We start from the raw sequence: 18,196 nt of genomic DNA, 5'->3' as shown, positions 1-18,196 counted from the left end.
AAGATTAGTTTTATCCCTTTAAATTAGCTCAAGTAGTTTTTATCCTTTTCAATGTAATGGTCTATATAAGACCCAAAGTTTATAGAATAAAGCGGACAAGATTGATATATCGAAAATACTTTTTCCTCTTCTTCTATCGAAACAACCACGGCTCCCAGGCGGCGAGGTTATTATTGGCCTCATCCTCCCAATCTCCCATCAAGCACACCTACAGCCTTAGGAGTTGCACTGTTATGGTGCTCCGCCGGTAGTTCCTAGCATCTTGGTCTCAGCTTCCAACAATCATTCTCCACCACAATCCATGTCTGGTGTTTCCAACAATAACAACGAATGGCAACAGTGTTTTGCTAAGGTGCTGGAACGGCTCAACGCCATGCACGACCAAGTGTTGGAAAATCGACCAACAACAACTTGCCCACCATGTCGCCATCAATCGCCTGGAGCAGGGTGTGCGCGATCGTGGGCGCCACCAGACGGCCATCCCAGCGATAATTTTGGTCGCAGTGGCGATTTTGGTTGCCTTTGAACTTGATTACTTCGGTCACGACAATAACTACATGGACCGTGATAGCGGTGACTACAAGGACCAATGATCATAATGTTCTTGGGAATAGGCTGGGTCATCTCATTATCGTAGCCTGTTCCCAATGACTCGTGTCATCTTGTTGGGAAGACACAGTCCGTTCCCAATGACATGACACAACATGTTCTCAAGAACAACAACATATCCTTGGAAACTTCAGTGCCAAGGACAACGAGATGGTCCACGATGTTGGCCAGGGTCATCTCGTTGTCATAGCCCTTGCTGTCAGCTCACCAACATAACCAACTTGTTCACCTTCGCTATAAATCAATCTTCTGTAAATCACTACTAGAAAACATACTTTTACAAACGGCCAAAACGTATTTTCCTTGGTGGCCATTCACCCCACTTACACTTCAAGGCTGGGAAAATACACCATTTTTATAGATAGACATCAGTCCTGCTTGCGAAAATGATTTTCGCAGGTGACCTCTCTATTTTTGAAGGCGCCACAGACAGACAGACGCCCGCATGTGATAATCATTCTCATCGAACAAAAAAAACATCGCCGCCGCTCTCCCCGGCTCCTTCTTCGGGCGTCGGATCTAGGGTTAGGGTTTTGGGAAGGAGAGTGAGGGAAGGGAAGGGAAGGTTGCGGCACTGCTGTCGCCTACTATGACTGCCACTGCCGCCACCCCCTACCCTCCAGCTGGATTTGGGAGGGAGGGAGTGGGAGATCTAGGAGGGGAGAGAGCCACGCCGCCGCCGCCACCCTCCCCTCCTACAACCGGATCTAAGAGGGAGGGAGACAAGGGGGAGACCTGGGAGGGGAGAGTCGTCTCCGCCGCCGCCGTCATTCCCTTTAGTCGGATCTAGGAGTGGGGAGGGAGGAAGGGGAAGGGAGCGCCGCCTCATCCTCCCCTCCTCTAGCCGCCTGTTGTGGCCGCGCTATGCCTTCCCCTCCTCTGGAAGCCTATTATGGCCGCGCCGCGCCCTCCTCTTCTCCGGTTGCCTGCTGTGGCCACGTCGCCTCCGTCGCCGCCCTCCCCTGCCGCGTCAGCGAAACCACCCATATATACTGCCGTAATACCTTGATTGCACACTTTTGAGCATTTGAGAGGTGAAGATCTATGATATTGGGGATTTAGGTATGTCATATAGACTCGACATAGAGTTGAGGGACGGTAGGTGAACTTATTCCTCTTACAAACGCATCCCTTTTTCCCTAGGAAAAAGTACACCGAAGGTCCCTCAACTTGTCATCGAGTTACAAAATCGTCCTCCAACCGCAAAATCGGATACTACGCATCCCCCAACCTACAAAAACCAGTGCAAACTAAGTCCCTCGGCGGATTTGACTCCGGTTTTGTCTGACATGGTAGCTGTCTCAGTGTGGGATCCACGTGGGTCCCACATGTCAGCCTCTTCTTCCCCTCCCCTTTCCACCTCTCTTCCTCTCTCCTCTTCTTTTCTCTCACTTCTCTCCTCAGTTGGGCAGGGCAACCGGCGGGTGGGGAGGAGGCTGGTGGGGGAGGCGGGAGTCCGGCGGCCGGCGACGAGCGACAAGGCGGAGACGGCAACGACGCGGGAGCAGGAGGGCCTCCCCCACGCTGCCGCTACCGCCACTGGTGGAGGAACAAGGTGAGTCACCTCGAGTGGGCTCGCCGGAGGAAGTCAGTGGCGGTGTGGCAGAACACCAGCTCGTGCTCCACCCATCGGTATGATGTGTTGACGAGGCGGGGTCCCAGCCGGCGGCGCACACGTAGCACCACGGACTCCGCCAGCGCGTCATGGCAGACGATGGGGAGAGGCGCGCGGTGGCCGCCGGCGGCTAGCCTGAAGACCCATCCCATACTCCTCCTCGCCGGCTAGCCTATGGTGGCAGCGGCAGTGGCTCACCTCGACGGCACACACAAGGGGATCTGTGGATAGATGACGGCGACGATGCGTCCCTATCGTCCTCGCTCTTCCCCGGTAGCTCTCCCGCCGCCACGTTGCCACTATTGTCCCCGCGTCACCGGCCACCGGACCTCCTCTCTTGCGTTGCCGGCAGCCGGCCTATGCAGACGAGAGGAGAGAGAGAGAGAGAGAGAGAGAGAGAGAGAGAGGGGGGAAGGGAGAATCTGACCTCGGCGGCGCGGCCTCCCCTCTCGCGTCGCAGCCGCCACCGCCGTCGCCGCCTCGTCGCCCGCCACCTCCTCCTCTCCCGCCTCACCCCGGCGACCTCCTCCCCACCCGCCGGCTGGCTTGCCGCTTGCAGAGAAGAAAAGTGAGAGGAAGAGACGAGGAAAGGAGAGGAGAGGGAAGAGAGAGGGTGCTGACGTGGCATCCTGATATGTGGGACCCACGTGGGTCTCACGTTGACTTAGCCGCTATGTTGGATAAAACCAGGGTCAAAACCAATGAAGGACCTAAAGTGAACGGTTTTGTAAGTTGAGAAATGCCATATATCTGGTTTTGCGGTTGGAGGACGATTTTGTAACTCGTTGACTAGTTGAGGGACCTTCGGTGTACTTTTTCCTTTTCTCCAGGGAAGATAGGAGTGAGCCCAGTGGCCCATTCACATTCTCCAGCCCAGCCCGCCAAACACGCACCGTCTCTCAGCCTCGCAGGTTAACCCTGCTGCCTACTCCGCCGCCTCCTCCTCCCCCCGCCTCGCCTCGCCGCCGCGGCCGAGACCTCAAAAGCCCTAAACCCACCCACCCACCCACCCCATCTCTCCCTCTCTCCTCCCTCCCATGGCGCGCCTCAACCCCTCCAAACCCAGCTCCCGCGGAGGCAAGCCGAGGTCCTCCTCCGCGGACGCCATGGCGGAGCACAAGCCGCCGCCGGGGCGGCCGAAGCGGGAGGGGGAAGGGGCGAGCAAGAAGAAGGCCAAGTCGGGCGGGTTCGAGTCGATGGGGCTGTGCGAGGAGGTATACCGCGGGGTGCGCCACAAGGGGTACCGCGTGCCCACCCCCATCCAGCGGAAGGCCATGCCGCTCATCCTCGCCGGCCACGACATCGCCGCCATGGCGCGCACGGGCTCCGGGAAGACCGCCGCCTTCCTCGTGCCCATGATCCAGCGCCTCCGCCGCCACGATGCGGGCGCCGGCATCCGCGCGCTCATCCTCTCGCCGACCCGCGACCTCGCCACGCAGACGCTCAAGTTCGCGCAGCAGCTCGGGAAGTTCACTGGTGCGTGTCCCCCCGCTCGTTACCCATCCCCCAGCTAATCTAGCTGATTAGCTTGGTAATAATAATCTGATTCGCGTAAGCCATTTGATCTATAGAGTGGTGGTTATACTTTCTCGTGATGCTTCTGCTTTGAGATTTTTGATGTTTTGCCAAATTATGTCGTTATTTCTTAACAGCAGTCTATGGGTTGGTTATTTTACTTTAGGATTGTCGTATGGCTCTGAAATCGTATGATTATTGGAGTTTAAGCTTCCTATGTTGCATTGAATCATGCATCGTTGGGCTGAAATATCCATAAGCCATTGATTAATTGATAGCATGCATGCAGCCTCATGTTATTCGTTAGCTTACTTTTTCATTGTCACTGCTGATTTTGTTGAGTGTTCCTCAATATCATACTTATTAGTTGTGTTAACGATATGACACAATCTTTAAACATGATACAACACGTGTTGAGCTGCTTGTGACCCTCAGTAATTTTCCAGTGGTGTTTGTAATGTATCCTCATTATAACTTGGACAACATTTGTTTATTTTTCTAGGTTGTGTCTTTCTATCTGCCAGATAAAATACTATAACAATGTTGATGAGTATATATATTTTCCTTTTTGTAGATCTAAAGATTAGCCTGATTGTTGGTGGAGATAGCATGGAGAGTCAGTTTGAGGAATTGGCAGAAAATCCGGATATCATAATTGCAACACCTGGCAGACTCGTGCACCATTTGGCAGAGGTTGAGGACTTGAATCTTCGGACAGTGGAATATGTTGTGTTTGACGAGGCAGATTCCCTCTTTAGCTTGGGGTTAATCCAGCAACTGCATGACATTCTACATAAGCTGAGTGATACACGACAAACATTGCTCTTCAGCGCCACCTTGCCACAAGCCCTTGCAGATTTTGCAAAAGCTGGTCTACGTGACCCACAAATTGTAAGACTTGATTTGGACAAAAAGATCAGTCCTGATCTTAAACTTGCCTTTTTCACGCTGCGTCAGGAGGAGAAATTAGCTGCTTTACTGTACTTGGTCAGGGAGCGAATCAGCTCTGAGGAACAGACAATAATATTTGTTTCAACCAAGCATCATGTGGAGTTCCTAAATATTCTGTTCCGGGAGGAGGGCTTAGAACCTTCCCTTTCCTATGGTGCTATGGATCAAGAAGCCCGCAATATTCATATTTCAAAATTCAGGGCAAGGAAAACTATGATACTTATTGTGACAGATGTTGCTGCAAGGGGTCTGGATATTCCATTGCTTGATAATGTGGTGAACTGGGACTTCCCTGCAAAGCCTAAATTATTTGTTCATAGGGTTGGCAGAGTAGCTCGACAAGGTAGAAGTGGCACAGCATATACTTTTGTCACTTCGGAGGACATGGCATATTTATTGGACCTACATCTTTTCCTTTCAAAGCCTCTTAGACCTGCTCCAACAGAGGAGGAACTTCTGAAGGATATGGAGGGAATGAATTTAAAAATTGATCGTGCTCTTGCAAATGGAGAAACTGTGTATGGGCGTTTTCCTCAGACAATCATTGATCTTGTATCTGATGGAATAAAAGAAGTCATCAATGGTTGTACAGATCTAATTGCATTGGAAAAGCCATGCACTAATGCTTTCCATTTGTATCTGAAGACTCGTCCAATGCCTTCAACAGAATCAATCAGAAGGGTAAAAGATTTGCCTCGTGAAGGTCTTCATCCAATTTTCAGGGACGTACTTGGGTCAGATGAGCTTTCAGCTCTTGCATTCTCGGAACGCTTGAAATCATTTCGGTAGTTTCTTGAGTTAGCATTACTTCCAATTTTTCTTGCACTTGCTCATTTTGTGTCTTGTAATGGGTCTCATCCTGAATTAATGATTATGCCAGGCCAAAGCAGACGATTTTAGAGGCTGAAGGTGAAGCTGCTAGGGCAAGAAATTCCAAAGTAATCAAGTAGTTCTTTTTTTCAATTTGTGAATTTTGAAAATCATGTTCTTATGTTTCTTCTAAACTTGCAACAGGTAGCTAAATCTAATTTTTCATATACTTTTAGATGTCTGGAATGTAATACATCCAAATGTGACGGATGTGCAATTGTGTAATAGCATTTCATCAGACTTACCTGACATCACCATCTTGGATTGCTTGTAGGGTTCAAATCAATGGCTAGATGTGATGAAGAAGAAAAGAGAAGTGCATGAGGGAATTATAAATTTAGTACATCAAAAGAATAATGTTGATCATGAGCCAAAGGTAATTATTACTCTTAGAAGGACATATGCTTCTTTCTTTAATGGAATGCCACACATCTCCTGCGTGTTTGAGAAGAAAGGACATACGCTTGTTTACTCTCATTAGACGTGGAATGTTTCAGACTACAACTTGGATATTTTCCTAAGACACAAGTTAATTGGATATAAGTTTATTAGATCTTGGAAACTCTAGCAGTTAGGTGTGGCAGTTCCAGTCAGGCCATGAGGTATTAGGCTGACTTAAGGTCTTTAATCAGACCTATACAGTGATGTGTAATTTATGTGAGAAGCTAATCTAAAATAACTCTCTCTATATATACCCTATATAGTTGGAACCAAAAGCTCAACATGCATTGAGCCACATCATCCTAAAAATCCTGATCGCTGGATCATCTGTTGGAGGGTTAGAAGAAGGTCTTAGCTTATGTGAAACTGAAGTTAGTCCTTTAATTCTCCTCTATTCACATGCATCTCATCGTTGTAATTGTGGTACATTCATACAGCTCTATGTTTTAGTTGGAGACTGTTGATTTCCTCAGCCATGTAACTGAAGAGTTTAAGTCCTTTAATTTTATTTTGTTCATCTTTTCTTTTTCCTTAGCTTGCATATCTTTTTAAAGCCATTTATCTGTACATAGTCATCCCGCAGCAACACGTGGGGTATCATCTAGTTATTCTAGTAAATACGATCACTACAGAGCAAGTGGAGATTGTATTTCTAACAAAGCTGACTAATAGAATTTACCATGCATGTTACAAACTGCAGAATATTTCCCACACAACTATTTTGTATATATGACGGCCTTGTGATGTTATCTACTCACATCTGATGTTTACTTCTACCTACGTTGGGAGCCACTAATGATCAGTAAACAGCTAGTTCTGTTTGTTGGGAACTTGGGATGTTTACTTCTATTAGGATGCTCATTAGCTTGAGGTGTTTACTACTCCCAACTTTATTCAGATGTGATATTGTACATCTGTATTATATCTATGCATGTGTGGCTGACGTTTGTTTAGCAATATATGTTCCTAAACATTGTTACATGAAAATATGTAACATCGCAGATGTATATCAACCATGCATGGTAGTGATTGTTAGCAATTGATCCTTCTGCTGTTAGTTTCTCATACTCATTCAGCTGCCCACCTAATGATATTTGCAACCTGTTTATGGGCTCAACTGCCTTACAGTGATGGGGAGGGCAAACAGAACCTTCTGTTTTTTCAGATTAATCGCTTGTTAGATTTTATAATGTAAATGGAAAAACATGACTTGCTAATATGAACACAAATATACTTTTTTCTTATTTTGCCTGTGCTACATTGAATGTAATTCCTTTTTTTTTCTTATGCTTTGAATACTGATTTTGTGATTTTACTTATGCAGGAAGAATTGGTGGAGAACATTTCAAACTGGGAGAGAAAAGGTCCTAAATTCTTTTCTCCCTTTGATTGTCATTGTGCAAGCAATACCTCTGTTATGCTGTTTAACTTAAAAGGGCTTCTTGAAGTTTCTTGATCACTGACAGTATTCCTGTAGAAGTCGCACCATTATCACTGTGATTATAATATTTTGTATTCCATATCCATTTCAGATGTTTGTGGTAATAAGCGGAAGTTACAGAGCTTTAGAGATGAGGAATACTACATAAGTTCAGTGCCTCAAAACCAAGTATGCCTCCTAAACCCAGCATAAAGAATCCCTGCTACAAAATATGTGTGGGTTTATAAATACTCGAATTTCTTTATTTCTTATTTAACAGCTGCCTGATGTAGCTTTTCTTCCTCATTAATTTTTTTACTCTAGCATTTGGAAGCTGGACTGTCAGTGAGGGCCAACGAAGGATTTGTTGAAAATAGGTATGCGCTTGCTGATATATGATTATGACCTTCTGTTTTGAGTCTAAGTGAGCTTTTCTATTGACAAATTTCAATCAGCATAGCAAATAAATTGTGCACCTACTGGGAAAAATTATGCTGTTTATATCAGGGATAAAAGTTTGGTACTGGGAAAATTTATTGGAGCTAGGACAGTAGCTTTGAGCCAGCTTGTTTCTTACCTCTTTCTGGTTTATTTATGCTTGCTTTTTTCATCTCAATCTTTTGGTATTCTTTCTTCAAAGATTCGTGTCAGTTTTGTCTCTGTAAGTAGTAGTGACATGTTTGAATTAGTAGGAAAGAAAGCATACCTTTCCTGGCAGTATGACCTACCTGTCCAACCATTTTTTTTCTTCCCTTGCCTGGCCGACTCAGATATCATGCTATGTTGAATTGTATTTTGTTATAGCGTCTTGGCATTTTCTGCTTTAATATCAAATATCCCTCTATAACATATTAAATATTTGCATGATTCAACCAAAAGTACATAGAACTCCCTGTAGGATCTGCTGTCTTCAACTCTAAGAATTAAGGCTAATAATTTGGATGCACAGTACTTTTGTCCAAACTATGTTTTTATTATTTGTGAAATGAACCTGCAGCCTCGTTGTTTTGCGCCTTAAGTAAAAGCTTAGTGCTATCATGCAGATTGGATGCTGCTGTTCTTGATCTAGTTGATGATGAAACTTCTGGTATGCAAGCACAGAAAACTCGATATCACTGGAAAAAGGTATGACTATTGATAGTGACATTAAATTTGGTGGCATGCAGTTCACACATAGTCATGGTGCTTATTTTATTACTGCAGAACAAGTTTGTCAAGTTAAATAGTGGGGATCGTGTCACTGCCACAGGAAAGGTAAGTGTTGGTTGCGTTAATAATCGTGTTTATGTTGATTGGCATCTCTAGAATGAGTTGAATTGCTTTATTTTGATTTAAATATTCTGTTTCCTTCTAATGTGGTATGGACTTTACAATTGTTTCGCTAGTCATAAATACCCTGGAATTCTTGTGCTGTATCAAATTGAACTGGAAATAACTTAACTGTCGGGAATGGAATTTTAGAACATAGGGGTTCCATTGGAACCTATAATTTATTCTAACATCAATTCTGTTAACTACTATATGCGATAACTCCCAGCATGATTCTCCTCCTGTACTGCATATGAGTGCATTTGGATAGTTTTATCTAAGAACTGATTTGATGGATTCTTGTGATATAAAAGATGGTACTCATGGCTCTGGTAAATATTCGTCTTCACAATATGCTAATCATGACTACTTCCATTTCTCTGAGATTAATTATCATCATGGATTCGATTTCAGTAAAGAAAAAAAACATAAAGAATATGCGGGGAAGTTTGAATTTGTTAGTTTTACTGCTGGAGACTTGGAGATAATGTTTCTGCATCTTCCACGATATTTAGGAGAAAAGTTCCTTATTTGCCATGCAAAGCTAGCAATTTCCTTATATGCCTTTAAGAACTTTCCCCATCCTTTTTATGCTACTCCCATCCGCATTCTGTTAGCATCCTGTTAAGTATAGCCTGAAACTGTGGAATTGCCCTTTTTCCTCCTGACCACCACCTTTGCCTTTCATGTCCTGTACCACCACTGTTTCTTAAATTCCCACCAAGGATTAGAGCAACAGTAACATGATTAGACTAGGAACCAGATTATGAAGTATGAACTCAGGCAAGCACCTATCCTTTAGTACAATTCATGAACTGTACACACACATCGAGGCCAAATGCAGACACATCTATGAAGATATTGCAAGTTGAGTGGTGCGGTTGTGGCCTTAGGCTGCGTTCGGCAGCTCTTGTTCCCAACTACACCTCCTTCGTTTTCCGTGCGCACGCTTCCGAAACTGCTAAACGGTGCGTTTTTTGCTAAAAATTTCTATACGAAAGTTGCTTTAAAAAATCATATTAATCCATTTTCAGAATAAATTAGCTAATACTTAATTAATCATGTGCTAATGAACCACCTCGTTTTACGTGTTTGGAGGGAGAGTTCCCAACTCTCCCTACCGAACACATCCTTAGTGGAGTTCTTCCATTGGTGTGCCTTGATCCATGGCCTGCTCCTCATGCTGGCCACAAAAAAAAAAGGCCAGGGTCGATAGAGCGAGTGATCATCTGCAAGGGTGTCAACTGAAGCAGATGACAATCATGGGCACTTGGGCACTTTGCCATTTACGCTATAGTGCCTGTAATGGCAGCAACTCACTCGTGCTAGCCTGTTAGGATTACAGGAGTTGAATGAGAAAGCATGTAAATATCATCAATGGACTAAGAAGAAATCAGATATTTCGGTGGAATACAAGGAAACTGAGTAAATTTGCACGGGGAATAAGGAGTTCTCCCAATATTTAGTGGTCACTAGTCAATGTGTAGTTTGCCCTTTCCATACGGAGATATGTATGATGCTCTTTCCCATGCGTAGGATCTATTGATATTTTTTTTCCATAATCCACAAATTTGGTTGGCAGGTCATTCTTTTACCTCTTGTTTTCGTGATTGAGATGATTTTTCCACGTTTTGCTTATCTGCGTCACATTGAGAGTTCTGTTTATAGTTCATGTTTTGCCTTTATGTCACTGAATACACAATAATGGAATTTCTCATGTGTAAAATCTGCTACTTTCCTTCTAGATTAAGACAGAAAGTGGTGCAAAGTTAAAGCCAACAAAAACAGGGATATACAAGAAATGGCAACAGAAGACACATAGATCTATCGATACTGGTAGAAAATATGGTGGCTTTGCAGAAGAGGGTGCATCCACGACAGGTAATGCTTTATATATCCTCTTTTTATACATCACATGATCGCAATGCCTTTTTTTGGTCAACTGTTTTGAATTTTATTGTAATTTTTATCAGCCCATTTAATATAGAAGGGGTATTGACCAAAATTGGTTCATAAAGATTATCAGAATTGCCATCTAGTGGGTGCTATAACATGTCAACTTCCCAAGATTCCACTCATAATTTCTCATATGGCGAGCTTATTTTTAATTGACTTCCTTTTTGTGGGGTTTATGAATTACAGATAGTTCTGCGATGATCTAATATATGCTCACTTGCTTGTTCATCCAAATTCCAAAATTATATAAACTCAGCGTCAAGCCATAACTTTTGTTTGGAGCACTAAGTAGGTAGAGCTAAAGCTACTGGTTCACACCAGCCTACCATGGCATAATTTACCCATAGGTCATAGTTGCCATAGTTGTCTGCATCCTTTTTGCATCATACATGTGTAGTTTAATTTTGATTGCAAGTGATAGCTGATTTATTTTCTCATTGATGAAACATTGGGGGATTCTATGGGATTGCGAAAGCTTGGGAGAGATGGCTGGGTAAACCTTTTTTTTTAATAGGATCGAGTAATATGTTTAGCCAATCTTTAGTTGATTTGCAATGTTTTTTTGGTGCAGTGGTCCTTGCACCTGTTCCATTCCTGGTTAGTTTAGTGGTGCACCTGTCACAAATGGTTGGACTTGCATTATTTTGAGGCAATGGTTGAAACTTAGTGTACAAAAATAAGGAGTACCCTGGTGATGAGTTGACCAGAGTTGACTGGAAAATTATCTGGAACCACAAACATTTGAATGGGGAAAACATTGCTTTACATGAACTTTTAGCTGCCTTTTGCAATTATTGTCTGCTTGTTTGTATCTTTCATGAAATTCTGTCAGCATGACTTTCTCCTGTTCTGTTTTGTGCCATAACAACTCTTAAGCCTCTAACGCTGCCTCACGCCATGACACTTTGCAGGTAGCCATCAAAGAGGAAACAGAAAACACACTGCAGCGGGACGGGGGCGTCGCTATATACCGAACGCCGACGTACCGTCCGAGATTAGAAATCCCGAACAAATACAGAAGAGCAGGCAGCAAAAAGCAATGGATATTGCCCGCATGAAGAACAGATCCACAAAAGAGAGTAAATTCCAGAAATTCCAGAAGAACAACAGGAGGCACGATGGACCCTCGAAAGATGGCAAATTCCAGAAGAACAGGAGACCGGATGGCAATGGAAAGAACAGGAGACCGGATGGCAATGGAAAGGGACGGGGGAAAGGCAAAGGAAATGCAAATGGATTTGGTAAAGGGAAGGGAAAAATGAAAGGGAAGGGCACAAGGTGATTTGACGAAGAAAATGTTATCCAAAGCACAGGAGAAGGGGCTACTGCGCTATCAACAGCAGGTGCTGTTTGCCTTCTCGTGTATTCCAGTTTTGTTTGCTTGCCTAATCGTTCCTCTAATTGTAATTCAAAACATCCGAGATCTTACCGAGAATATACTCGTTCGCGTTACTAATTTAAACATTGGATAGTTTTGTCATCTTTTCTTCTGTTTCCGTTTTAGATTAGTTATGTCAATTGGGAAGCAGTTCGTTGCCATTACTTGTGAAAATGCTAGTCTTGCTTTGTTATTATTTTTTTTTCCACAGAAGCGAATCCTTTGATCCGTTTGCACCATCTCCAATGGTCGATTGATGCCTGGACCAGCGGCTGCCGGGAACGCCAGGTGCGTTTCGCTTTGCATTTGCAACCGTCGAATTGGAGCACCACGGCTACGCAGCCATTGCCATTCATTCCCCCTTGCCAAGGTAGCAAAATTCTGTAACGTGACGATCCGTCACCACCCACCCCACTTACCGCTCTTCCTGATAATCAAGAGACGATGATCCTCCTTTTTGTGATATCCTTTTTATGCTGCTTCTGTTGCTGATGTTGCTGTTCCACTGTCATCCAATAAGCTGCCTATATGCAACTTGAGTGATCTACCAGGATTTGGCATGCTTTGGTTGCTTATCATATGCTTTGGATGAGAAGTTTGTCGGGCCAAATCAAGTCGCAATTTTTGGTTAGCAGATAAGTCATTGAGAAGCGATGGCTCCTTTATGGGAATTTTAAAACTTGCTTAATTTATGGGAATTTTATGGGAATTTCATATTCCTACAAAACTTGCTTAATTTATGGGAATTTTAAAGAATTTCTAACATGAGGTTAGACCTCATGGAAAACGTGTCAATCTGTCCCAAGATCCTACAATTCCTATTGAGCATCCAAACAAGGAGAAAGTCCAAATAAGCCCCCTAAACTCTCGATGGAAGTCCGTCTATCATCCTAAACTTTAAAACCGGACATTTAACCCCCTAAACTTTACAGTACCGTTTATATAATCACCTAAGGTGGTTTTGCATAGTGGTTTTTATCTAATTTGTGTATAAGTTAGATGAGTTTGATCACATGACATACACATTGGACATATATATAAAAATTTTGATTTAAATATTTCTTTTTACTCTTTGTTAGCTCTCAATTACAAACAAGTACCAATATAATAATAGTATGACATCACTATATAAGGATAAATCGATGACTTACAACTGATGATATGCAAATATGTTAGATTAGTTATTCAAAGTTGCTCGTTTAAGCTTTCAAAATATGCAAAAACCATCTTTGAGGATAACATGGATGGTATGGCAAAGTTCAGGAGGAGGTTGGATGTCTGGATTTAAAATTTATGGTGTTAGACGGACTTCCATCCAAAGTTTAGATGGGAATTTCAACTTTTTCCTCAAAACAATAAATTTCAACAGTTCCTATGAACTATAATCCCAAAAGATTCAACTAGACATGCTACCTTGATTTCTACGTTTTTCTTGTTCTATGTTTTTGGATTTCTGCATTTCAAAGTAACCCTCAGCTGTGAGTCGTTGACGCTGGACGAAGGCGAGGCACACAACAACTTATGACTAAAAGACCAAATCCATGACGAGCTAAATTTTATCTAGAAAGCTGCACTGCTGGTAATAAAGTTTTGCAATGGAGCTGACTATAGATCATGGTGTGTGAGTCATATTAGTGTGGCCATGGACCATAGGTTTTCCCTTTGGTGATTCGCAGCTCACTAATGCACAGAGCTCTCCTCTAACTAAGCATGGGCTCCTCTTTCCAAGGCCTTTTTGCTCCCCACTAGTAAAATGAGCGTTGTGAGCCATTCTTTTTCCATCATCAATAATAGCACAAATTTTGACCTGGATCAATCAGTGTAAATCTCGCATGATTAGCAACCATTTGATAATCCTGATTTTGCTGACTTGTTCTTCTTCAGCCCTCAGCAGCTAGCAGTGCCCCTTCGTTGGTTGGTTGATGCCATCCAACGTAAGGACTGACCTATTGTTGACGTGGCTAACCAGGGCATGCAATGTGACACTAGCACCGAAGAGACGTACTTAAACTCGTCACGAAAACAGGGTAGCTTATGTCAACATGAAAAGAGTAATTTTAAAAGTATAAATACTGTGATGAAACTATTGCAAAACTACATAGTCAAAAAGATGTATCATCAAACTAGTACATATTTAGCATTAAATTTATTACAGAGCTACATATTTATAATATATCCAAACAAATAAAAAATTAGTAATAAAGTTATCACAATACGTGTTTGATGTCTATTTAATCCTAAAACTGTAACATTTTAACTTGAGCATAATAATAGTTATAGGAATTCAACCTCTAAAATACGTAAATTTGTGATAACTTCATTATTTCATTATTAAATTTGTAGTTTACGATAACTTACATTGTATTTGTTCGATAGTTGATGTAAAGTATATGTAGTTTTATAAAATTTAATCATAAAAAGGATACCTAGAATACGTTTCGATGAGAGGCCTACGGCTATCCTCTCATCCTTAACGTGTGAATAAGAAACACGCATGCGTGTGTGCGTAGTGGTGTATATGGACGGAAGGGAGGGGTTGTGTTCCTCATGTACCCTGTCAAAAAAAAATTGTCAATTTGGTCCCTATTTTTTTAAGTTGTTAGTTGCTGGAAGTTGATGGAATATTTAGGTGTGCGACTTCCCAATGCCCTAGTGGATGCTACTACTAGTAGTCTAGCTAGTACTCCACACAGTTTACCTCATTACCTGTTGTCTCTCAGCCCAGTCATGAGCCATCAGATGGAGGAAAGTCAGAAACCCCAATTTGCCTCTCAAATCACATGGTACCGGGTGATGGCAGCGAGCTGATTGGAGCACACAAATGGTTGATTGGTTGTTGGGCCTGAATAACTTCCAATTTGTGTCACAATTAGGCATATTCGACGCAGATTATATCTAGATTCGATCACAAAGTAGATTGGTGACTTGGTCTCACGCAGCAACAGAGCTATGTGTGTGCACAATTTCTGTGTTTTGCTCATATTTACACGCATGTTTAGCTTTGTCAACACCAAATTAACCGAAAAGGATTAGTGATTTATGACAGTACTTACATGTGGCCGTGCAATGCTTGCTTAGAGTACTTTTCTTTTTTTTTAAAAAATAATGGAATTGAATCTAGCCTCTACATTTGCCCCCCCCCCCCCCCTTTTTTTTGTGAAATATGCTTAGATTTTGGTTGACATTTATTTCCATTCCATATCATGTCATCTTTCATTGACATGGTGATGGAGGTATATATTGATGATCCAGGTTCCAATGTATAGAAATAGAAGACAGTTGCATGAAAAAAAAAAAAACAAAGTTGTATAAGTTTCAGCATTGCTTAATTGATCTTCCATGGGCAGCAAACTGTTGATAAGAATAAAGCCTTTAAAGTCAAGAATACATGCATAGTTATAGTGTCCTACATGACACTCCTCCATACCATTCCTATTCAGCAATACGGCGCAATTTATTATGTTTTTTCATTCTTTTTAGAGGCAAAGTTTCCTTAGGTATCATAAAATCCATAATACATCTGCAGCTCAAATTGACTTGGATTGTCAATGGTGAACATGCCATTGTCCTGAAAACTGTATTGTTGAGCCCATGTAGGTACATTTTTTTGAACAATTATCACATAACATTGTTCTGCTCTTTCCTAGCACCATCACATTTGTTTAAGCAAAGCTTGTTTTCTTTTGTTTATCTTGGCCGTTTTTCCCTCTTAGATCCAGTGGCAATGCGCCATTTGGTCAGACAGGCAACTGAACAACCCAATAGAAATACTATAGCCAGATAACTTAAACAAATAAAGTAATTGTCACATCTAGATCCAAAGATTTGTTATTGCTTTTTTTTTTCACATCTAGTACATCATACAACTGGACAAAGTCAGATCTGTTCCTGATATGGAAAATACAATCTCAACTCCAAAACCTTCTCCTGCCCAGATGTTGAGCACCCAGAAATGCTGAAAAGGATTCTCTACCAAGAACAGAAAGGTAGTAGCTTCTCTTCAGTAAGCAAAATAAAAAGGTCATCAAGATAGGGTAGAAAAGGATTGGAGCCTTTTTAGTCAGTGGAATCATATTTTGACTGCATCAACAGCTGCCGCTGCTGCAATCCTGAAAGAACATGTGGTTGGCTAAAGACATGACATTTGGGTACTTTGGTTTCTTCAAGAATGTGGAATCTAAGCTAAGATAAGTGGGTGGTTTATTAAAAGATGTATTCCTTTATCCTGAGTAGCATAACAACTATTCCTCATGTCATCCAAAGCATGGCACAGGCAAGCAAAAGGGCATCTTACTGTATATTTAGTTCAATGATTTGTTCAAGTATTCAGGTAGGGCACTTAATTATTTAACCCATCTCATCTACACTTTGTTTATTACAATGAAATATCTGGGGTCGTCTGATGTATATTTATTTCTCTTCCTGGACAAAAATACTAATAAGAAATATCTCTGTCAACTGCAAGGCTGTAGAGAAAAATATTCAAAAAGAAAACAAAAATTTGCGCTTTCTCTGTAAATACTTTTATTCCTTCTTAATACAAAGATGCGCCCCTCGCGTATTCCCAAAAAAAAAAATTTGCGCTTTCAGCTTAAATAACTGAGACTAAAATACTGAATTTATCTGAACATAAAAAAAATCCATCAAGCATTTCACTATGATGTGTGATTTGATCATTCACCAATTTGTCAGCTCGTTTTCTACACAATTCATTATTACTTGTTATCACAGAGCAAAGGTAAAGAAAAAGCTAGTCATCATTTTTTTCATTTGATCTCATCTGCTCAAAGAAAATGCATGGAAAAACATGTTCTGATCCCCAAATATCAGATCATATCTGTAAACTACATCTAACAGAAATGTCATCCACTGTACTTGTACAGAATACATTCTGGAGAGCATTTGTCTGCTCTCAGTTGAAACACTGAACTGCATCCACTTGGGAGAGAACTGAATTCCTTCTCTCCTGTCATGTTCATGACGCAGTAACTTGTTCCTGATAGAAGTGAGCCATGAGCTATCAATTATCATGACATGGACAATACAAATCCTAGCAGTACATAACCGGCTAAGCATGCATCCTACTACCGTGCATTATCCACCACTGTACTCTTTTCTGATTGAAAACCAAAGAGTGACTACAAACTCTGAATTCGTCCTACATCGCAATCACTGAAAGTCTGAAGTAAAACACAACTAGGAGAGTACGTAGGAGAGATCTTCTCTGAGCCACGGAAACGAATTGGCTTCTTTTTCTTTAGCAACTGGGGAGTGCATGTTGGCCGACAAAACTAACCAAAAGTCATAATCAGGCGCCCTAAGTAAATACAAACCGAGAATGGTTAAGCCGTATCACCTCGTACAAGACTTTTGTAGGGGATGGATGGGTGTGGTGTACAGGGGGCCCTCACTAGTCACTCAGCATTTTGTCCTGAGCGATATTTATATACCTTTATATAATGGATGTCTGCTCTGGAAGAAGTGTAGTGTTTTTTTTTAAAGCAAACTGGGGCGAAAGCTCTGGAAACTCCCATTATATGAAATGGGTTCAACGTTAAATTATGAAGAATAGGATGAATTGAAATATCGTTGATGTGACAAAACTCAGCACAAAGAGCTAACTGGATTGTCCTAGTGGATAAATCAGGAATATGGAAACAAGAACGACAATTGAGCCAGAGATTGAAATTTCGCTCCGAGATAGATTTATAGAAAGATAACTAAGAGTACATCTAGTTTACAGGAAAGCACCTTGAAACTGAGCAAATTGACATAAGATCCTAAAATAAGGAAAGAAGGACTTCTAAAAAAAGGTAATCAAGTCCCTTCTCTACTTCTTCCACAAAGCCGACGACGGACGATCCAACTAGTTCGATGGCAAAGGAGAAGATGAAATTGTGGCAAGATGCAAAGAATATAGCCAAAAAGCGAACCCAAAAGGGCCTCCGCGGAGAAATCTAACATTGTGCCATTGTCAAAAGTGGGTTTTACTGAAATGCCATTTTGCAAAAGGGATTCGATAGAATACCATTCTCAGCCCATAGCAACACGTTAGAATATTATCTAGGATTAAATTGCCCTCCATTCCTTTTCTTTCTCCCTTCAACACCATCCACGCTCGCTGGCAGCCACA

At 42.1% G+C, this 18,196-nt stretch overlaps 1 protein-coding gene across 1 annotated transcript; it reads left to right on the top strand.

Annotated features, from left to right (window-relative positions):
• The first annotated feature begins 3,229 nt into the window (after positions 1 to 3,229).
• On the top strand, positions 3,230 to 12,496 carry LOC127782191 (DEAD-box ATP-dependent RNA helicase 29). The gene is made up of 11 exons (XM_052309265.1): positions 3,230 to 3,700; positions 4,314 to 5,475; positions 5,571 to 5,628; positions 5,835 to 5,936; positions 7,326 to 7,365; positions 7,534 to 7,610; positions 7,746 to 7,798; positions 8,465 to 8,546; positions 8,625 to 8,675; positions 10,475 to 10,610; positions 11,597 to 12,496. The coding sequence occupies exons 1-11, from the start codon at positions 3,262 to 3,264 to the stop codon at positions 11,965 to 11,967; spliced, it is 2,571 nt and encodes an 856-aa protein (XP_052165225.1). The 5' UTR covers positions 3,230 to 3,261; the 3' UTR covers positions 11,968 to 12,496.
• The last annotated feature ends 5,700 nt before the right edge of the window (positions 12,497 to 18,196 follow it).

Source organism: Oryza glaberrima, chromosome 8 (genome assembly GCF_000147395.1).
Source record: "Oryza glaberrima chromosome 8, OglaRS2, whole genome shotgun sequence".
Classification (NCBI taxonomy): Eukaryota; Viridiplantae; Streptophyta; class Magnoliopsida; order Poales; family Poaceae; genus Oryza; species Oryza glaberrima.
The sequence above is the reverse complement of the archived record's forward strand: the minus strand, read 5'-3'. Positions and strand labels throughout refer to the sequence as shown.

Bases quoted from the DNA above. Each gene is read 5' to 3' on its own strand.
- LOC127782191 (XM_052309265.1), top strand. From the start codon at position 3,262: ATGGCGCGCCTCAACCCCTCCAAACCCAGCTCCCGCGGAGGCAAGCCG. The intron at 8,676-10,474 runs GTAAGTGTTGGT...CTTTCCTTCTAG, and splicing joins GTGTCACTGCCACAGGAAAG to ATTAAGACAGAAAGTGGTGC. The intron at 10,611-11,596 runs GTAATGCTTTAT...GACACTTTGCAG, and splicing joins AGAGGGTGCATCCACGACAG to GTAGCCATCAAAGAGGAAAC.